Source organism: Ammospiza caudacuta, chromosome 2 (assembly GCF_027887145.1).
Source record: "Ammospiza caudacuta isolate bAmmCau1 chromosome 2, bAmmCau1.pri, whole genome shotgun sequence".
In the NCBI taxonomy this organism is placed as follows: Eukaryota; Metazoa; Chordata; class Aves; order Passeriformes; family Passerellidae; genus Ammospiza; species Ammospiza caudacuta.
Genome location: NC_080594.1, coordinates 59463799 through 59487074, shown reverse-complemented (window position 1 = coordinate 59487074; position 23276 = coordinate 59463799). Strand labels below are relative to the sequence as shown.

Genomic DNA, 23276 nt, shown 5'->3' with positions numbered 1-23276 from the left:
GCAATTTTGAAAGACTTCATTTTCTCCTGTACCCCATGAAGGATACTTCTTACTTCAAAGAGATGTAAGGCTGTGTTCTTCACAGGAAGGCAGGAATTCAGATTTAATACATTGTAAAGATGTAAAATATTTGAGTTCGCAATTAGTTTTAGAAGCCCTGATTTCAGATTAAATTTAGGAAGCCAAAATTAAGCTACCTTTCAACCATAAGCAGAGCTGTAAAAAGTGCTATACCATGAGCACTAGAAGAATGCTTGCAAATTGAATTTCATTGTTGATCCTACTTGCTAGTATTTTAGGATTTATGTCCTACCATGCGGAATATTTGCTTCACCTTTGCTTTATGGCAGTATAAGGTTGCTCATAGGCTTTGAATTATGACAGAATTAGAATATCTTCTATGATAGAAAGTCCTTAAATATACCTTAAAACATTTGCACTTCTTGTTGAGACACTTATGAAAGCTGGATTTAGGCAACCATATCTCATTTCTCCCCAAAATACACCTTCCTTTTCTTTACTGGGAGTCACACTGGACAGATTTTCATCAGTACTCCAATGTATCTGAATTTCTGAAATCCGTGCCAGAGCTGGGTCTTTGCAGATGTGGAGAAAACTGATAAAGGATGTTACTTGGTTCAGAAAGCAGTGAGAACAATTTAAACAATGGCATCCAACAGGTACAAATGTGAGAAGGCAAGAAGTACCATGGGCTCTGCAAGTCACAGGGTGAAACCACAGTTGATGGCTTGAAAATGTGCTGAGAAAGGCAGCTATCAGATGAGGGGAGAAGACTGAAAACAAAATGGAAAAGCTGGACTGTTGGTGTGGTCACTAGAAAGCTCTGGGAGAAGAACACATGGGGTGTGTGGAAGGTTACGTTGAGAAGGTCACATTTCTGCTATCCCTCCTTCAAAACTAGGGTGCTGGCAAGAGATGGAGATCCCCGTTCCAGAAAGCTGATGCTGTGACACTCATCCTGCCAGAAATACACTGGTCCTTTGGCAAGGACTATGCCCCAAAATATCTACACTTCAGTTGATATTTCAAGAAAAAAATGTGCCAACTAACAAGAAGTAAATAGACTAAAAAAATGAATAACTAAATAATATCTCTCACCCTAGAACTTGTGGTCAGGCAACAAAAGCATCATTAGATTTGGTCTCTACCCCACAGTACAAAGAGCTCAGGAAATTTAAACAAGAGCAACTGGTTTTATTGAGGTTTTATTGCCTTTGCTTTGTTTTAATTCAGCAGCAGAACAATTGTTAGAGGAGCTGGAGAAGCCAGTTTCAGTCCACAAAAACACCAATGATTTATTTATTGCTATCATTTAGGGAAAGGGCAGCATTTGCTGGTCCTGAATATTTAACACCGCAGGGAAAAAGCCAGCCGCTCTGAAGCCTGCCTGTTCCAGTGAGGCTCTGCAAATCAGTGTGCCACCCTTGGCCCCCTAAATTCAGAGATGGGAGAGCTGGGAAGCTGTGCTCCAGTGCCTTCTTGCAAGTACTCAGACTTCCTCAGACTTCAGCTTGAGCAGCCTGTTGAAGAGACCCTCACCCTTCTCTGACCTGCTGTGAAAATCCAGGTAGGGAGGTGAGGTGCATCTATGCCTCAGAAGTCATTTACCTGCATGGCATTCATCTCAGGAAAACTACAATTCATTTTACTTCATGCATCATTTATAGTAATCCTCAGGAGAGCAATGGGTGGGAGAGATCAGCATCAGTGTTTTTGCCTACCCAGAGCTAGAGTGAAATGCATTTTGAAACACTGAAGGACTGCTCTTAGACTGTTTCCCCCCCCTCCTTGGTTTTCCAAGGGGCTCAAACTATGAGTCTCAGTCTCTAGCTACTAACTGGCCCAACCCACCAGATGTTTCTTGAAAAAGCATTCAGGAGCAGCCAGACCACAGGCACACACAGGCAGAAGGGAAAACAGGAAAAGACACTTTCCCATGCTTCTCATGTGTCACACTATCTGCTGAGCCCCGTCCTTCCACACGTCACCTACTGCAGTGGGATTTCACTGCTGCTGTTGGCTGTGGAGGAAACAGGCCTGACTGCAGATGGGAATGAGTGACAGGAGATGGCCACCACCTGCCTCCAACTCTCCCCAAGGAACTACCCAAAGGAGAAGCTCTTAGAGTAGCTCATGTCTTTTTTTGACCATCACTGTTCGTGAAATATCCTCAGGAGAAGAAAGTGACAGACGGCCCTCACCACCACCCCACAAAATGTATACAAGGCAAAAAAAGTTGAGTTTTTTTTTTTCAAAGGAGTGCCTGTCAAATCTCAAAGCCAATTTGCAAATAGCTGTCCTATCTATATTGCTGTGCATCAAAATTTAGCAGCACAAACTGAGGGTCCAACTGGCACAGAATTCAGTAGCAAGATCAGTACCCATTTTAAGACCCTTCTATGCTTTATTTTCTGAAAATCTCTTTTTGAATGCTTAAGGAAACAGCAGCTAAAAAGATGAGTGCCCCAATGGCTGGGTATGGTTATATCCACCCTATGGCCAGACCATGTAGCAATCTCTCCCTGATGTTTATGATACAAGAGTGAGATTTAACCACGCTCACAGTGCCCAACCACTAGCTGCCATTCCCATTTTAATGCAAGATGAGGCTTCCAAGCCCTCTGCTCAGCAGAGGAGGTGACTTTTTCTTCTAAGTTTTCACTGTTTGAGTGAGAAAGTTGTTTCCTCAGAAGCTGAAGGGAGCTCTGAAACTGCCAGCTCCCCCAAGGCTTGGCTGTGCCCAAAATACAGGAGTTAAATCACTATAGCTGATATGGAAACCTGGGTGCTCTTGTCCCCTAGTGGAATACTTGACCTTTCATCAGGCACAGGTGCCTTTGGTCCCTTAGGCAAGCAATGAAGGAAACATATTTGCATAACATGGTCAGACCAAAGGTTTCTGCCAGTCTCCCTGGGTGCACTTTTCACTAACAAGTGTTGTTTCCAGGGCTGCTGGAGGGCGACAATAAATTGATTAGCCTCTTTAAAATTTCTCATAAAATTGTATTAGCAAAACGGTAAATACATGACACAGGGACAGTAACCACGGGATGTTTACATAATGCCCACTGTGGACAAGTACTAAATACCATAAAAGACCCGAGACCCCCCCCATAAAAAGTCTGCGAGTTCTGGCTCTCAGAAGGCAGCTAGAGCACCATAGTTGTTGCTGTGGTTCCTCCTCCTCTTCCTCCTCCCCATCACATTTCAGCTTCGGAGCTGTGAACTTTGCTGGTGGTTATGGCGATTCCTATCGCTAGGCTTCCGTTGTCAGAAAAGAGTTGAGCCAGGGAAGTGTTCAGCACAAGGCAATCCCCGTCCGAAATGACAGAGTCAACGCACTCCAGGATCGACCTGGGCGTCGCCTCCCACTTGAGGCGCCTCTGGTTCCTGTTGAGCTCCAGCCTGTAGGTGAAGTTGTTGGCCTGGGTGGGCGTGCCGATCAGCATCATCGTGGCAAAGAACTGGGGGTGGCCCTCGTGCTTCTCCTGCTTCCTGAGGACCAGCAGAAACTGGTGGCCAAGGCAAGAGTGCATGATGATCCAGTCCGTGGGTGCAGGCAGGTGCATGTCCGTGGCCAGGAAGACAATCTCCGCGCCCTGAAGGATGTTGATGCGGTGGGTCTGCCTCAGGTGGGACACCACCACCTCCAGATGCCCTTCCCACGGGCAGGAGAAGAGTGGGCACGTGCAGGGGACCAGCTGGGGGTCGTGCACCGCTTCGTGGTGATGGCAGGGAGGAAGGATGCCTTGCTCCGTGGACGCCTGCACAGCTGCACAGCGGGTCGGTGCATACTGCGGGAAGAGAGAAATTAAATGTGAGAGCAAGCGGACCAGAAAGCAGTGCAGATGTGCTAGGTGCAGACCTCACAGACATCAGTCACCCATACTCCACCCAAGGCAGCACCATTGGGGGTACAGAGAACTCAGCACACTGGGGATCAGAGGCAGTCCTGACCTGGATCTGCACCACACAGGGAGATGGCAGTTGCCTGGTTCTCCAGGAGAACAGACAAACTGTTTGAGCTATGATAAGTGACTTCAAATGAAAATGATGTATGTGCTTAAAGAGCAATTTCATTAATTCAGGGGGAAAAATCTGATTAAAAAGAAAAAACAACCCAACAAAGCAAGGACAGCATGGGGCATTTTATATAGTTAAGAGTTTTGCTGCTCAGAACAAGGGAATGAAATATGTATGGCATTATTATTCTTTAATGAAACATACGGGCAAATACAGGCATTTTCCCTGAAACAATAGGCTTTATTACGCCCATAATTTGTGAAATAAATGTCAGTTTTTATTGTATTTTTTTGGTCACTGTTTTTTTGGTCAATGTATTTGTGCCTAATTGATGCTCTTACTACCATAAATCTTAAATTGCTCTCAAAGGTGATTGGATGGCAGATTAAGGGCATTTTTGTACTAAAGTAAATTTGGATTAAGGTAGGGCAGCTCGCTAAAAAGGCAGCAGCTCTTGCAGAAGAATTCCACGTGAGGACTAAAAAGCAACCTATTCTGACTCTCTCAAGAGGATGTTGTTGAAGAGAAATAAGTCTTACTCAGCCAAAAGTGTATTCACATGTGATGCTATTTGGGAAGAGTAATGTCTCTGTACAATAACTGTGTGCACAGACAAACCCTAAGGCACAGGCATGCTGGTCATGATTCATCTAACCCAATTTTAAGTATTTACTTCACCCACCCAAGACAGAAACCTGGTTACCTGGGGCTGCCTCTGCAGCCTGTAGACTGAGGCAGCCCTTAGAGTGCGGAATTCAGACCTTAGCTGGAGTAGTTCAGCTTCTAAAGGTGACACCAGCTGATGCCAGAGAGACTGAGATCCAGTATCTCTTGCTGTGCCTAAATTTTAGCTGTTTAATAATTTTTTTCTCTCTGAACTCCTTTTATAAAGGTACATCTCTCACATCCTTTAATGTCGCTTAGAGCAGTACGTACATATATACGTACATTTTGCTTTAACGTGTTCTAGGAAGATTAATGTAATTCCCTAAATAGTGTCCCACATCCCCTTATTTTAATATATGTACCCAAAATTGCATGACCTACATTATAGTCCTAACATTTAACAGTTGTTCTCCTCTATGCCCCGTCCAAATCATAGCAGATTTGGGATTTTTGAGCAGAGGTTTGTTTTATCCAGGGGCAAGCATAATCCCAATAAAATGGATGGTAGATTTGCTGCAAAGGGTGTGTTGTCTTGTCTTGTTATGGATACCATGAAAGCTTTCATTACAGCCTTGCTGTAAGTAGTTTTGCCCACCAGAACTTGCTCATTTCTTTACAGGATGTTTTGGAAGGCAATCTCTTGGGTAACTGTCCTAAATCTCAGATGACCAGGACTTCCTTGCCGACCAGGACTTCCTTGCCAACCAGGATGACAATTCCATCTGTTCTCATTGTGTCAGTAGCTGCCAAAGGTTATGATGGATGGAGCAGGGTTGTGATTGCTGTTGCTGTGAAATTCATGGCTCTTCCCAAGGCACTGGATGTCAAAGGAAGTGGTTTCTTCTTCTTCTGGCTTTTGATATGAAAAATAATTGACAAATTAAGCTTTGCTATTGAAGCTGGCAGTTTTTTCTTTTGACAGTTATTACTTCAGTAGTACTGTTCTACTTTTCCCTTCCTCATATTTTATTTGTTTTGCTGTATAAAATTCAAGAATATAAACTTTTCGAGAAGATAATGAATTGAGGACAGATAAATGGCTATCATTGTCTGGGAAATAAAACAGGTCATTATAAACTAATCAAGGTTTGTGGCTTTAGCTGCCTGCTTATCGCAGTGGGATTACTAGTTCACACTTAATTCTACATTAATTTTTGCATCCCATTAGGATGAAAGTTATGGTTAATTTAAAACTCTTTGGTGAAGGAGGCTACTGCAATGGCAGATCATAAAAGCCTTTTAAAAAAAATTCCTGAAATGCTAATTGCCTCATAAAATGAATTCTAATCTCCCAATCTAATACAGTGGGTGTGTGCAATTACTTTCTCTTGCCATACTGTTAATGCAAAATTAGTGATTATACTAATTAAAACTAATGAACTCATACTCACATGCTGATAAACCTCTCAACCACTTGACAAGTTCCAGCCTTCTATCAGTTTTATTTAACTCCCTTTTTGGAAGATGAATCTTAAATTAACCTCTTGACTAACATTTAAAATTAGGTTTTGAAATTTGAAGCTTTATAGACTATGTATAATTCTTCTCCAAAGACTACCAGAGTGAGAGAAACCGTTTCCACTGAGGATGAAATTGAATTTAGAAATGCATTCTTCTAATTTGAGAAACACAGTGAACAATGGTAGCTCATCCATCTAAACTGCATCCAAGGTAAGAAAATACAAAGGTCTTCAAAAATCTTATTATGACAAACATGTGTCTATGGCTCAGGAACTGGAAAAATAAATTACAATCAGCAACTTATACAATATATCTTTCTTCTTTCCTAAACTTGTGAATTTTTGTGTGTGTGCATAATTATGAATTCTTTTTCACAACTCACATTTCTGAAATATTTCTATGAACCATTTCAACAAAAGATTCCTGGTCTAACTTTGGTCATTTCAGGTGTATTGAAAATTCTCAAAACTCAGTACAAACCATGTGATCTATTTTTATTCTTTGGCTTGGTAAGAACCATTTTCAAAATCTGGCTTCTGAATTGCTTGTTACAATCCTGTTTCAAAATTTTGAATCTGTAGTATTTAGAAAGAAATGTTTAATAATTCCCTGCCACTTTTTAAAAAAAGTCTCAGAGAAAAATATTATTTTACATTTACTTTTGAGGTATGAGTGTAACTGTCGGGGTGTTTGTGCTCTTGTTGGTCATTCATATGGCTGTGAATTGAAATGCAAAACAGGGAAAAAATGGTCACCTTGAGTGTATTTAAATGTTTGAATAAATATTTATGAACAGTTTTTCCATGTTTAATCTGCTCCAGTATTTACTTTCTACCATTTATTGCCCAATCACCTAATAAAATTAGATTTATTATATTGTTGTGTCAGTCCAGTATTATTCTCAATTATCTTTTAGCCTGTTGGCCAATTTCAGTCAAATTGAACTGTGGGATGGAATTCTCAAATGCTTTAATTTTCAACCATTTCTGAGAGAAGAGGCATCAGGGTAGAGCAGCATGACCCTTTCATGTCTCCAGGGAGGAACAGCTGGCCACGTGGGCAGAATTACATTGACAGACAGGAGAGAGCCTAAACAATGGCAGTTTGATCCCAAATGGATTATAGACACCAGAGAACTCACATGAGACAGTGTCTTTATGAACAGGAGAAAAGGCTTCAGCCAGAGTGCTCCTCATTAGATGCAACATAATCCCACCATGAGGCACCAAACCGCAGGAAACCAGGCTCTGCTGCTCACAGAAAAATTTCTTTTTAATGATGCAGCTTATTACAGAGCAGTTCTTTTCAAGACCAAGTAACTTGGCAAAGGCCAATTTATAAGCACATGGTGCTTTTCTTATGGAAAAAATCCCCCAACCAAACCATGACTCGATTTGGACTACGACACAGGGTTTCTGCTAAAAATGCAACAAATTGCTTTAGATGTGACACATTTGTTCTATCTTTGATATTTGAGGGGTAAGTCCCTAACTCTGAAGACTGTCAGCTCTTTTCACAGCCCATGAAGAGTCCTGGAGTGCAATTCACTTGATTCCAAGTGGTGCTGAAGGAACATCCCTCTGGACACCCTCTCTACATGCAGACAGGACCAAACCCATCTTCAGCACAGACTCACAGAGTTTTAACTGGTTTCTAGACACGAAACGGAAGGACAATTCAATTTTAGTCAGGAAAGATGTGCACCACAATGTGCTCTCCTGCTGTGCTGGAGACAACGCAGCCCATGGAGAGAGAAATGGATGCCTGCTCACATGAGGGTGTAAATCTGTGTCTCCCTACCATCATTACAACTCCAATGACTTGATAGAAAATTCAGAGGGAGGATGAAAGGTAGATGCAAGAGTTAAAGACCTCCAAGAGGTAAAGAATACACAAACAAATCTCTGAGTCTGCAGCTGCAAGCCTGAGGCACCAACCCTGGAGAAAGGGCTTTGCTATTGCTCCTCATGCTCTGAGGGACCTTTTGTACTTGAGCTAGTGAAATAGTGAAAACAGAGGCAGCAACCCACACTGCACCTCTGCTGGCTGAGTTCATGGCCCTGGTTGGTTCAGGCACTGGATACACCACCATCTCTCAAGCCGTGCTTCTCTGCTGCACATGGGCACAGCTTCAGCAGGGAAAGCAAGTGCAGCTGCTGCCCTGAGCAGCTAAATGTCTTGCCATTGAAGTTCTGACTTAAAGATGGTTAATTGACTCAAGATAAATCTCACAGGGTGAGGGAGAGTTGAAAGCAGTGCTCCTGTCCCATGGGAGAGGGCCTGGACACTGCTGACCTGGACTATAAGGAGGGTGAGTAGCATCACCACATTGTAGTAGAATAAACACTACTCAGGTCTTCAGAGTAAAGGTTAAGTGCCACCTTTCAGCACTTTCCAACATTCCTCAGTGTTATACTGGAAATCTGCATGCTCATTCATACTTTTACTAGCTGTAATGCACATAATGTGCAAAAATCAGCCTTTCACATCCCTGTGAACAGTGCCAATGCGTGCTGAGAACATCCCAAGGAGGGAGGACAGGGACTGGTTCCCTGCCCAGTAAATAAGTGTTTCTGACAGGAAAGCAGGTGCTGCAAATAATCATCTTTTTCCAGACCCTTCACACTCATGCAACTGCGTTTTCTCCAGTGGTCACACACACTTTGCAAACACTCATCAATTCACCCATTCTCTGGGCTCTTTGCCTGGGGCAGTCAGTGGTGTGGTCTGAAGGCATCCATGGTGGGACTTCTCAGCAGGGCCACACAGAAAACTGCAAAGGTGAAAACAAAGCCACTACACATTCCACCCAGGCCAAAGCAGAAGACAGTGCTCCCTCTCTACCCCAGCCCAACCTTAGCACACTCTGACACACTGCAAACTAATCCTCCTCCCAAGAGGAAACCTCTCCTTCCATGTACCCAAACTCTTTCTTCTTCATCCACAGCTTTCCTGGCTGGATTACAGGAGAGCTGGTAGGAGCTGTACATGGTCATGGCAGCTGCAACCTTTGTGGGGGAGCCAGGAACTGAGAGGGGCTGTGCTCACATCCCCTGTTACAACCCCACCAACCTGCCTGTGACAAGGGACAACAGGAGAGGCAGTCACCCTGTAGGTGTTTAAGTAGCTGGAAATGAGCAGGGAAAACTCAGGGGATTTTTGACATTGACCTGAAGATTTCTGCAGACTAAGAGGGACCTGGGCCTGCAGCTGTGAGGTTGCTTTGAGAGAGCAGCTTCCAGGGTCTTCAGCAACTTTCAGCAACCACGGCAACTTTTAGGGCTTCTGCTGAAACAAATTGGCATTTTCTTTCCCTGTGAAATGTGCCACTTATTCAGTTTTCTTACTGTCTTCCTCGTATTTCTTGGCTTCTCAGGGATTGACTGCTTCTTCTCATCTGTATGGAAACTGCCTCCAGTAATTTTCTAATCCTCAGTTTCTTTCTGCCTCATAAAAGCTTTGCCACCCACTAACATCCACCTCCACTTTACTTACACCCACCTCACAAGGACAGAAGCTCAAAAGAACTATAAAGGTGACATGAAGAAAGTAGTGAGTCTTTTAATCCTGGTCTTCATTTAATTTATCTTCTGCTCTTTTCAAATATGCTGATGAGATTTTTTAAGTCTTTCAGATGAAAGAAAAGAGAAGAAAAAAACCCCCAACCCCCTCAACCTATTTTGTCAAAAGCTGTACTTTCATATCTGAAATTAGGAAATCCGAGTCAGAGATCATGTTGGGGATTTATTTAAAATTTTAATTACACAAAATCCTGTTCATTAGGAATGCATCAGTTGAATTTCTTAAGTACTGAATATTGGTTGCAGCTTTGGCAGTGGAAGGATTTGTTTTCCCTACTATCAAATGGCAGTGAGAGGACAACTTCAAGCTCATTTTACTAATCTCACTTTGCAACATAATCAGGCATGACTTGGTGACACAGCATACGGGATGTGTTAATGGCTGTCCTCATGCTAATTACACACCTCTGACTATGCAGAGAAAATGCAGCTTTAGTACATGCCCATGGTGTACCACACACTTCTCTCTATCAGACAACCCCAAATATGAGAAGAATTCAAATATATACAGAAGTATTTTGGAAAAAAAACAATTGATTTTGTGGTAGATCTAGCAAATCTCTGATTCATTATTTTAAATGTATCCCAGGTGAAAAGAAAGATGTTATTCTCAAATTTAATCTCCTTGCTTTCTTTTCAAAAATCTTTTTTTTCAGCACTAACTGTCACACACTCTTGAAGTGCAAGCAAAAAGCATCAACAAACTCAACCTTCTTCAATATATTGAAAACAATATAATTATGATGACATATAAATGGAATCTACACTAAAGCATTTCAGCCCATAGATGCTTTCTGAGAAAGATCCATCTTGACAGGGGTAGGATGGAGCAGGTCATGCTCTCCAGCTCTCCTACTTCAAACCTAAGTTTGATGAGCCCTTCCAAGCCCAGATGGGCACCAAAACTTCCTGTGCTTCAAACTGAGGGGAGATGCACCACCCTGCTGACCCTCAGCCAAAGCCGCAGCAGGGTCATGGACAGCCAGGAAAACGATCCTGGTTTAACTGCTGTGTTTGATGGATCTCACCTGGGATCACTTTCCATGCTCTCTTTGAGAGATAAAATAGACTGATTAGATGCAAGCAAAACCGTGTGCGTGGGCAGCTCCTGTGGAACATCTGGCAGTTATTTGCTACTCAAAATAAAAAGCTAGGCTGGAGGGTGGGACATGCCCTTGGGACCTGATTTGCAACTTGTATTCCCTCTACTGCATTTTTTGGCTGGGTGCAGTGCAGTGACAGCAAACCATAGCAAAGTGTATCTGATGCTGCATTGCAACTGCTGATGCTCTAGGGTGTGCAGACATTTACCAGCTTCTCTTTGGACTAGAAGATTTTATGACTTGATTTAAGCAAGGGTGATGTCTCCTAATGCCATCCCCTTTGGTCACACAAGGCAAGTATCAGAAGCCAAGGCACACCCTATCAGCTCTTTCTCCACAAGGGCAGGGTGCATCCATTGTTTATCAGCAGCTTGCTCATGAGACACTGCTGATCCTGGCTCTGGGTGAGGGAACAAGCAGCCTGCATATGTACAATAGAGATAATCAAAAATGCGGAGTTATCATAGGATTTGCTTCATCCTTTATCCACTTTGTATTTTGGATAAAGCCTGTTCACAAAATGCAAAACCATTATAGGCTTTAATTAAAAGCAAAGTGATAAAGCGCTTCCGAGCTGCATCTGCTCTGACTGATAGGGAAGACAGAGTTCACAAGAGCCCTAATATCTGACCTGTTGATTTTGTGGTTTACATTCACACTGAAAAAGAAATTAATATGGAAAAGAATTTAAAAAAAAAAAGAAAGAAAGAAGAAATGATTGCCCACTGTGCTCATAAACTTAGCAGTTCAGACTGCCTCTAAATTACTCATCATCTGATATTCATTATAAGTTACTACAGTAACAGCGTGTCTCCAAGAGAAGCAGATTTGCTGGTGTCATCTGAGATAATTAGACCAAATCCACCCTGAGACAATTGAATTTCTCCCCTTCCATCAGACAATCTCCAGCTATCACAATTATATGACATGTAAATCCATTAACTGCTCTTTCAGAGATGCACCCCAGGAGTGCCAAAGGATGGCACAAACATTACTGGTCTGCTGGAAGGAGGGAAGGGATGGGGTGGTGTTGTTGAACAAGCCCACAGCCTTTCTTGGTGGGGCCAGCGTCTCCAATCCCATCTATGCACCCCTCCAATCCCATCTATTCACTCCTCCTGGCCAAGGATTTGCTCTGTGGTCTATGTCACATTGCTCTGACAACTGTCACAGGGCAATGTGCAGCTAAGCCTGTGCCAGACTGGTCACAGTGGAGTGCAGACAGTAGGCTGGGGCCAGGGAGGTGTAGTGAGGAGGGAACCCAGGGCTCTCAGTGCTGCCAACCCTGCCTCCATGTCCTGTCTCATAGGCTCTGCCTGTGCCTACACCTCTGTAGCAGCCACTGAGCAAGGTATGAGCCATAAAACACTTGACATTTTTAGTTAAGACTTTCTCCTGAGAGATGTTTCTGAGGAAATAAAGAGTGTCTTAAAGTCATGTCTGTCTCCATCTTGCTGAGGCATTGCTGGTACCAGCAAGCAATGGGCACCCCAAACCCACCCACAATGGCCTGGTGTGGTGGGGGTCATGCTCAGGTTATAGAAGAGGGGAAAATAAATTCTTTCTAGCTCAGAGTATCTCTCCATTCCCCTGCACATCTCCACAAGTGACTTTCAGCTTGCCCTTGCTCTGGGTACCTTGCAATGTAAGTCTGGCACTGAAAGAAAAGTCTCCCTGTTACAAGGCAACCCAAAATTCATCCTCATTCCACTGTCAGATGAAAGCGTGTCTTGAGTTTGTGTAGTCAGGCTTAAGAAAGGGGAAAAAAAACCACAAAACAACCGAGAAAATCCATGTGAGCTTTTAGCTTTGGGCATGAAAAGCAAACAGCAAGTCTGGGTAAATTAATTTAGTTGGTGTAATGTATGCAAATGCTTCATTGGCATATTCTTTGCAGTAAGGAAAGGGGCATTTCTCTGGGAACATTTGTCTTGTGTCTCAAATATTCTTTTAATTTTGTGCAAATCATAGCCTGTTTCTTCTTCATCCTCCCCCTCAAATTCTCAAAGAATAGTTCCTCTAGAAGTTTTCTTCATGTGGGGAGGATGCAAGTAGAAAGAAAGACAGAAAGGGAGGTTCAGCTTAGCCTGAGAAGACAATGTTCCATTTTTATTAATAGAATGAAAATTTAAAAAGTTTTGTTAAAAAAAACCAACAAAAAAATGAAAACCAAAATCCACAGCAATCTTCTAAGTTAAAATTCTTGCTTACAGAAGGCTACTCTCTATCATGTCCAGGAGAGTCTGAGCCAGCCAGTCTCTGTGCTGTGCCTCCTACAACTCTGCTGTTTTGGGGGAGAATCCCCTGGCATCTTCAGCCTGCTGGCACCTGCCTTCTGACCTCGTGTGCCAACAGCAAGAGGGAGTGCAGCACCACCGAGCCACAGAAGGTTTGGGGTAGAAGGGACCTTTGCAGATCTCCTAGTCCCAGTGCCCTGCCGTGGACAGTGACATCTATCACTAGACCAGGTTTCCCAAACTGGCTGTCAATAATTCCAGGGATGGGGCATCCACAGCTTCTCTGGGCAACCTGTTCCCCCATCTCACAGTAAAGATTTTATTCATTATGTCTTTTCTAATCTTGCCTTCCTTCAGTTTGAAACTGTTACTTCTTGTCCTGTTACTACAGGCCCTGGTAAAAAACGTCTCTCCATCTTTTTTATCAGTCCCCTTTATAAACTGAAAAGCTGCAATCTGATGTCCTTGGAGCATTCTCTTGTCCAACCCCACCTCTTTCAGCCTGTCTTTATAGGAGAATTGCTCCAGCCTCTGATCACCTTCATGACCCTTTGGATCTGCTCCAACAGGTTCACATCCTTCTTGTGCTGGGAATCCCTAGAGCTGGATGCAGTATTCTGGGTAGGGTCTCACAAGAGTGGAGGAGACAGGCAGAATCCCCCCTTCTGACCGGCTGGTCATGTTTGTATTTATACAGACCAGGAAATGGTTGGCTTTCCAGGCTGCAAGTGCATATTATGGAGTCATGTGATTTTATGTAGACAGGTACTCCTGAGTCCTTTTCCACAGGCCTGCTCCAAATCCATCCATCACTCAGCCTGGACTGATACCTGACCCAGCTGCAGGGCTTTGCACTTGAACTGCATGAGATTCACAGGGCCCTGCTCCTCATGCCTGTCAAGGTCCCTTTGGATAACATCCCTTCCCTCAAGTGAATCAGCTGCAGCACTCAGCTCGATGTCATCTGCAAACCCGCTGAGGGTGCACTGATCCCACTGCCTGTGTCACTGGTGAAGACATTAAAGAGTATTGGTCCCAGTATGGGACCCTTGTGGGACACACCAGTCATTACTGGTTTCCACTTGGATATTGGGCCATTGGCTGTTACTCTTTGGATGCTGCCCTACAGTCAATTCTTCATTCATCAAACCCATACCTCTCTCCAGCCTAGAGGTAAGGATATTGTAGGGGATCGTATCAAAACCCTTAGAGAAGCTGAAGTCGATGGCAATTGTAGTTCTTCCCTTGTCTGCTGATGCAGCCACTCCATTGAAGAAAGCTGCCAAAATAGTCAAGCATGACTTGTCTTTGGTGAAGCCATGTATGCAGTCTCTAATCACATCCCTATCTTCTATGTGTTTTGACATCTTCCAGGAGGATCTGCTCCATGATTTGACCAGGCCTAGAGGTGAGGCTGACTGCTTGGATTTCACCAGGGAATGATGAGGTTGTTGATGGGGAAAACAGGCACAATCAGATGTTAGAGACCCATTACCCAGCAGAGCTGCAGTCCCTAGAGTCTAGTTATTTTTAAAGTCAGAAATCCATTAGCATAGACTATGCAGCTCTGGTTGCAGCACTACAGGCTCTTTCTATCAGCTCTGGTCTGTCTGGTTCTCCATTCTAAAATTTCCTATTTCAGTGGAAGTAGGAAATTTCCTATAGGAAATAGGTGCAAGTGGAGCACCAGGAAAAGGAGGCAGAGGACCACATTTCTTATTCAAAGCCATTCTCACTCTTTAATATCTGCTGTCACACCCTCACTTGTCTTGTGGCAAGGTTTTATGTTTAACTTCAGCCAGGTCCTCCCCAGGCTGGCAGCTTAATACCTGTTCTTACAAACTTGTCTGGCTGTACAATATTCTATAACTTGCACATCATAAAAGTGAATAATTTTACAACTATTCTGATACACTTATGGGTTTTGAGGATTTGACAGTGGGGTAGATTTTTAAAATTTATTTTCAGCTTTCTATAGAGAGCTTTCTGTGTGACACATTATTGAACAAGACGACAGACCACTCATTTAATCACATTGAAAGTATTTCTGCCTTTCTTTCCCAGGATAAACTTCTCTCCTTCTTCCCAATGGGCTGCACAGAAGAAGCAGGGATTCTCAGGGATGGGACAGAGGGAACAACTGCTTCCCACCTCTTACAGTGTAAACAACAGCCTCTCTGCCCTCTGAGGGTGGCCTCAGGCCACTGAGATGTCTGCTGCCATCCCTGCAGCCTACTGGGATGTGACCCTGCAGTGAACAGCATGGCTTTGCTGCAGGAACTGCATCAATCAGGGTGAGCAGTGTATCCCCTGCTGGTTCCAGAGTGGGCTGGGAGAGCTCTGGGCAGCCCTCTGGGATCAGGCTTAACAAGCAGGAATGGCTGCGTGGTGTCTTGTGCAGTCTGTCTTGCCAAAAGCATGAATAATGTGTGAAGTGACTGCTAGAGGGACACCCACACTCCCAGGAGGAGCCACTCAAGTGTTTCTACAACACCACCAGCAGCTACTTGCTTGGTGAAGGCTGTTAGGCACCTTCATGCCCCCGTCAACAGAGCTTCCATCTGTTTTTAAATCCCTTCATTTCCCTCTTTTGCACCCTATAAGTATGCAGAGATGGCTTACCCTTTAAATTCCAACTCCACAGTGAGTCCATGCTAATTCAGAATAACATCTTTTAGACCCACAGTGTTTGCAAATACTCCAAGGATAAAGATAACAATATTCAGCTGAGGAAACACCTGTGACAAACAAAAGGCTAAATTTTAGGTGGGATTTGTCTCATCTAAATACATATGTCTAAAAGATCAACATGTTCAAATCTGACCTGCTCATCTGAAGTTCCCTTAATAACAGAGATAAGATGTACCTTCACAGAGAAATTCATCATCCCTGTCTTGAACATGTCTATCTTCCTGAAAGATGAAATTACCATGAGCACCTGGAGGAGATGTTCACTTCTCTTGCTAAGCTAGAAGTGGAAGTGGGGTCACTGGCCCAAAAGTGGGCACCAGGCTTGCAAAGTTTCACTGTGTTCAGTGTATCAGCAGTCAGACTCTGAGCAGCAAGGGTGTCAGGACACAGCCACTGTGACTGTTTAATGGGTGATTATGAGCTGCCTATTTGCCTAATGCAGAAAATCCCTTGAGCTGACACATTTTCTTCCCAGATAAGGACTGGTCATCCTAATTTTCAGGCAGCTAGATTTAGCAGTGAAATAAAACTAATTTACAGCTCTTGCCATTAGGAGGACAAATTTTCATCTCTGTCCTTCGGGTGAGAGGCACTATAACAAATGAATGATTACTGACCCATGATACCTATTAGAGATTGCAGTTGGGTCATCTCATTTGTTGTTTTAACACAAGAGATTAAGAGCCTAGCAGGGCTATGGCAAAAAATGAATTGATGATGAGATGAACGCTGCATTTTTACCAGAGGCTCTTTCTAGAATTATATGCAGGAAAAGCTCAGTGACATCAGGATCTTGAGCTGTGGGCCCAAATTTTTTGAGGCTAGTAGGACTTTCCACTCACACAGGCTTCGTCCCATGGCTACCTGGAAGCTGCCACATGCTGGAGTTCATACAGACAAAGGAGCAGTTAGCCATGTACTTTCTTGGCTCTTTTCCCTCTGCTATTGCCTGCAGCTAAACTGCCCACCAAAGAGGTTTTGAATCAAAAGGAGGTAAGTGCACAGGACAGTTTGCTCCCAACAGCAGCCACTGTGACAGATTCCTGTGTTCTTAGTCTGGTGCTGATTGAAAAGCAGTCTCTGCTGCCAGTCTCCTTCAAAAGCATCCTCAGTGCAGGGAAACCAATAGCTTCCAAGTTTTAGGGGAAATATTGAAGAATGTAATGGATAACCTAATTAGGCAAAATTCCGCAGAGTTTCAAACTCAAGACACACAGGCTTGGCTTCTTCTCAGCCCCTCCTGCCCCCAGACAGATTGTGGGGCCATCACAAGTGGCTCAGCACACAACACCCATCCTGGTCTGAGCTGTGCTCCAGCTGCACCCTGGGTCAGCCTTCCCTGATCCAGCCACATTGCTCTCCTCCTTGCAACCTAACCTGACCCTCCAACCTTTCCCAATTGCATGACACAGTGCCCTGGCCTTGTCTCATGGACTGAAGGAAAGAAAATTCTAATAATTGCCTGCCACTTAACTAATAGTTAGTCTTTAGTTGACTTCTTATTCTTTTTTGTTCGGGTCCTAAGATGGAAAACTGTCCCATTGTCTTTCACTCCCAGAGCTCTGTCCATGCTCTGTCAAAGGGTAGGTCTGCAGACACAGAAAGTACCATCTCTACTTTGCTTTCCACATGAGCTTTCTCCCCATTTATTTCTGCTGCCTGTTTTACATGAAGATCTGCTTTAGCTTTTGGGCTTGCTCCAGCACCATTTGCTAAAATTGTATTAAGTATTGATTGGTAACAGATATATTAGAGGGCAATGCTAGTGAGGATACATTAAGTAAATGGAGGAGCAGGCCCATGCCGCTTTCTTCCTTTTACCAGAATGGCAGTCATCAGCAGCAGAGTTGTACAGGGTCTGCAACAGCTGTGGCTTGAACCAGCCAGAGATTATCCAAGTTAATAGACTGTGGAGAAGACTTGGTGCTGTGTTAAGTGCTGTGGGCCTGGTAGTGCCCTTGGGTATAGAGTACATAGATGGTCTTGTGAGATTAGAATGGTTTAAGGAAAAAACACTTGTAATTCAAGGCCCCCCAGTACTTCATGATCGGCCATAGTGATCCTTGTATCATTTTCCCTTATTACTACTCAATATCTAATTTCCTTTGTACTTAGAAAGGTGCCAAGACCAGGTGACAGCGATGGCTGGCTACTATTTTTCAAGTCATGTAACTCAGGCAGTGAAGTTGAAAGAACGGTACAAGAAAGAAGAGAAAAGGCGAGGCACAGTCACCACTCCCAAGTGGTGGACGTTACGGTCACCCTGGTAGAAGATGAGTGGAGAGTGAATGTTTCAGGATGAGAAACTGAGGTTAAAAAGAGTGTTAAGAAGAATTCTTTGCATTAAAGCAGGGAGCAAGGTTGTCTACAACTCTTTCTTACCAGTCACATGTGAAAATGAAAACCGGTTACAGCAGTGTTAACCTAAACTGACTTTCAAATGCCCTTTTGCTGGAGTTTCTTGCTGCAGAACATACACAGGTATGCAGGTGGAAAATTTAGAAAAGAATGCATAAAATAGCATCAGGATTGAGGTAAATCATCTGTAGCCTTAGGGTGGCAGAGCTACAGCTAAAATGACTTCCCAGTTTGGTGTGGCATTGCCGAGATTCTGTTTCACTTGGCTATTTCTCTCCACTGCCTGTAAAGGGAGTTGAGGGTGACTAAGCTGCACTCAGATGCAAATATCAGGTTTTCAGTTTTTACACTAAGGTGAGATGAATCCCACTTTGCTCCTGCCTCTGAGCTCCCTGGTAACCTTCAAGCCCTTTGAGTCTTTCTCTTCCTGACCCATCCATCTGGCCCCACACTGGCTCATTTCTAATTTATCAGCAGAGGCTACCTTTACACAGATGAATAAAACAAATCAGGGGTCATTTCCTGGCCCTGAGATGAAGTGGAACATCTTTTGTCCATGTGGTTTAATTTGCAGATCACACAGAGTGGCCTCTGCTTTTTGTCTGGTGGAAACACTCCTGGTCTCTCCAAGGCAATTAAGGGGAATGCTGGCTGGTATGTGCCAGTCTGGGGGGAATGCTGCCCATCACACTGCATGGATAATTGCAAGTTGGTCCTGTGGCCTTGGCCTTCTGTGGTTTGGTAGTAGGGCCACATCTGAATTTCCCGCACCCAGAGGTGGCTCAGCATGTGCAGGCAAGAGGTAAAAATCCACATCAGGGGACATTGTGTCCTGATTCTCAAGCCCTTGAAGGTTAATGGCTGCACAGAGACTGACAGCCTTCAGGGACTTCTTTTGACACCTTTCCTAAGCACTTGGTCATTTGAAAGTGAAAATAATAAGCACTTTCCTGTGAAAGGCTTTTTCTTTTGGCATCTTATGTCAAGATGCAGCCACATGTCAGGTACGTGTTTGTTTTCATAAGGCACTTTGTAAAGAGCCTCTCTTCTTCAAGTGCACATTTTGTCAGCAGCTTTTGGACTGATTTCAACTCCTCAGCCATACTGCAGCCCTTCTCTGTCTAGGAGAGGGCATTCAGGTTTTACCTTCCCTGTCAGCTGCAGAGTCACACCATTTTGCAAACCGCCCTTGAAATCAATGTGGTTGCTGTATTAGAAATACTTAGCACATAAATTGTAGGACATGAGGCAGTGTGTGTAACAAGGCATGATAACCATGCTCCAAACCTGCTGTACAAGCTCATTTCAAAATCTAGCACACACTCCTTGCTCTTCCACTTGCTTGATTCAGAGCTTTAAGGGAGGGCGTGCTTGTGAGCATGCATTGCTAACATCCCAAATCCAGTCAGTCAGAAATGGGGCTGAGCTTTCTCACATGTTGTATTTTTTAATGCTGATATTCCCACACTGCAGGCTTGATGTTAAAATGATCTTTCCCACCTAATTTTTTCACTTTCACCTGAATCTGAGGATGTTACTGGGTGGGCAATGGTTAAAGAACAATAAAACAGGAATGGAAGTGTCACACCCCCATTTCAGCAGGTATCTCTGTAGGACTTGATTGTGTGATAAACAATTACAAAGGGACATCTTGCCTTAAGGTAGTGAGCCAGTGAGGGAAAGAATGGGAACTAACTGTGCAAGTTTACACATGCACAGGCATTTGATGAAAGGGTGCATCCAGAAAGAGTTTTGCTTTCCAAACCTACCAAGAAAAGCTACATCTATGCATGTAACTATTAAAGGTTTATCTTCTGTTTCACAAAGTGAACTTATAAAAAGACAAACTCATTTAACAGGGAAAGACTTTCTATGCAAAAAACCTAAAGTCTCCTTAAATGTGCCAAATTGATTTCTTCGTCTTCAGGCACGAATATGAATTAAGCAGAGGTTATGTCCTAGCTTAAAAGCAGAGTGAGATTTATGTGAACCATCAGTTTCAGCTACAGGGAATTAATTTTAAGTGTATACTGTAGTCATAGGAGTGCACTATTTCCTTTCATGTCCTTTGTTCCCTGATGTTGGCACTCTGGAGCAAGGGTATCTCAGGTAAACTTGGCTTCTCGTTATATATCTGAATCCCATGCACACAACTACAGACACCTGGCGAGGGGTCACATTCAGCTGAACAGGCTCAGCTGTGGGCAGGTCATGATTGAGTGGAAGCACCTCAAAGTCCTGTGGACGTCGCTGGTAGTGGAGCTGCGGCTCCAGGGAGAAGAGCAGGTGCTGAGTGGCCAGAATGAGCCTCGTTTGCACTGGAGTGGGACATTTCTCACTTGGCTGCTTTATGTTGTGCCACCCTCATTATTTCTGCTATTAGTTTTTTTTTCCCAGCTTTGAGCATAACAGGTTCCTTGAAAAAGCACTGTACAGAAGGGGTGAATTGCTGTAAACCCAAATTCTTAGTGGAACAAAGCCAGGGTAGCTCCACTGCAGCCATTCCACAGAACTGAGCTGCCAGGAGCAGGAAGACATGGGGACAGCAGAGGCTTTCACAGCCTTTGTGTGCTGACATGAAGGAAGATAAATTTAGGACTGAGCCCTAGTTTCTGTGGATTGTGTTTTACAGGAGAGAGAAAAACCAGGTTGTGGTTCACTGTTTCCATAAGAGACATATTGAATCATATTTTTCCTGTTCCAAGATGCTTGTGTTTTTGCCTGCATGGTGACCTTGCTTCAACAGAAAGAGTGGAAGGTGATCCCTGCTTCAATCTGTTCCACCACTAGGGCACTCCTGTGGGAAGCAGCAGATTGCAGCTCCCTCCCTTCTGAAAAAGGCTTCTACTTGTTGAGTTGCTCTGTAAACAATGGATGAAACATAGTCTGAAAGCTGCTCCTAGGGAGCTGTGTCTTCTCCTGTCCCCTAGACTGTCTGTGTGTGTTGGGAACACCCACAAATTAAATACAAGATCTAGTCCATTGGAGAGCATGGGACTACCTGGTTTTGCGCCCAGGAGTACAAGTGGGAGATGCAGAGCTGAGTGAGATGGTCTGAGGACATCAGCTCAGGGCAAAGAGGCACACTGGGCACATTTACACATTTTCAGTGGCAACTTTGGTGTACAGAGATTCTTAATAACTCCAAGTGATCAGGTGAGTCTTTTGGAGTCAGAGACCAAATAGCATCTAATTGTATTTTATGAGCTGGATCCTGCCCTGAATCCCCAGCAGGTCATGTTCAGGAACAGGTAAAGGAAATAGCACAATTTCCTCCCACACTGGCTAAGTCAGCATCCCTCATGGGAACTTATCCACCCCCTATTTACTGGGGGACCACTGAAAACCTGGGATATCTCAGTGTATTGATTACAGAGAGTTACTCTGCTCTGTAGGGACAGGTACACAGTAGCAACTACAGGATTCAAGAAGAAAAATACCAGCTTGGGAATAATAAATAGATAAAATAATAGATAAAATCCTCAATGGCAACAAAGAGATTTGGAGACTGGAAACTCAACAGCACTGAGAACATGTAACAAGTGCAAAACCTCCTGGCCTGGTGGCTGACTACTTGCCCAGCAAGGACTCTTCAGGTTTCTGATGGAGGCACTGAGCATCCTAGTGCTTAGTCTGGCAACACATTACATCCCAGAGATCCTTTGTCTGTTTCAACCAATAAATGACTGTGTTATACTTCAAAGTTGTGGATATCCTGCTTACAGAATCTCTTTGTGCATAGCAAAAGGTGCCTCAACAAAGTGACCTAGAAAAGGAGGGTTGCTGTTTCCTCTCCACAGCACACAAAGCCAGCATGACCAATAGAAGGAAATCCACCTTCTTTGTTCTTGTTCTCTCTCTGAGTTGTTGCCATCTCTCCAGCTAAAGAGCATGAAATACTTTCACTGTTATTTGTCGGTGTTGAAGTTTACCACAAAGGCATATGGGTAAAAAAACCAGCCAAAGTTGTATTTCACCTGTACACAAGTAGAAAATTATGTATGTAGTATATCATGGTGTGGACTCTTCTGAAGGGCAACAATTCAGATTTTAGTAAGAGCCACAGCAAATACTTTTTGGAGATATGAACCATTTGGGTAAGTGGAAAGTGACAGTCTGCTGGACTAGTGTCTATGATGTCAAAAAGAGAAATCTGGTTAAAGATTTTTGTTCTGTGTCTCAGAGTTTTGAGATCACTGAAAGGGTTCAAAGGCAAGAAGTTTGAGTCACCTTCCTAACATCTGAGCTTCACAGCCATCTGCTATTACCTAGTCAATACAGGATCTCCCAACAGTCAGAGGGAACAGCATGGGCTCACCTTGTGATCTGCTTTTGCATCTGCTCTAGGCATGCCTATTTCCCTCCACTGGGTAAAATGGAGCTCTCCATTTAGTCAAGCATTCCTTTATATTTGTCACCAGAAAAGAACAGTGTGCAAGAAGGGAGGAATCACTGAGCGTGTGGAGTGAAATCAAATAAGGAGTAGTGGGTCCAACTTGGATAGAATTAACTTTCTTCACAGAGGCTCTGGACTTTAACCTTGTGATCAACAAATCTGTGATTTGAACACAAATCAGTGTTGGTCAAGCACAAACATTTTAGTTATTCCTGAGAAATTCTTGCACCACATCAAGGTTTGTGTTTATCACTCTCGTTCTCCCCAACAAGTTTATTGGGGTTGGTTGAGAACTTTGGAAGGAACACAGCCAGGACAGATGGCCCAGCTGATCAAATGTATATTCTGGAATGGAATGTCATATTGATCAATAAATTGGGCAGAAGGTATTCTTTTCAAAGTAGTTTTTGCTTGGAGACTGGCTGGACACTGGTCTGCTGGTGGGAGGTGGCAAGTGACTGTATTTGCATCACATGTTCTTTGTTTTCTCTCTTTTTTCTCTTATCTTTCTCTTAAGATCTGAGTTTTTCTCACTCTGTTTCTTTCCCCCATCCTGCTAGTGAGGAGTGAGCAAGCAGGTTGTAGGTACTTAGTTGCTGGACAGAGTTAACTTACCACAAAGGGCAAAAGAAGCCAGAGGTAGAGCAACTGCAGTAGGAACAGAGTAACACCATCTTTTGAAATTAGTTTGTTTGTGACATCTGATGGGGAAATACAGAGGAGGAAAGTGGTAATTTAC

The 23276-nt window shown here is 43.6% G+C and overlaps 1 protein-coding gene across 1 annotated transcript in view; it reads right to left on the bottom strand.

Moving 5' to 3' along the window:
* Positions 1-3221: 3221 nt before the first annotated feature.
* Positions 3222-23276, bottom strand: part of SIAH3 (siah E3 ubiquitin protein ligase family member 3) — a 41054-nt gene continuing 20999 nt past the window's right edge. The window contains exon 2 of the mRNA XM_058800417.1: positions 3222-3815. Within this exon, the coding sequence (XP_058656400.1) occupies positions 3222-3815 (594 nt within the window). The remainder of the gene's footprint in view (positions 3816-23276) is intronic.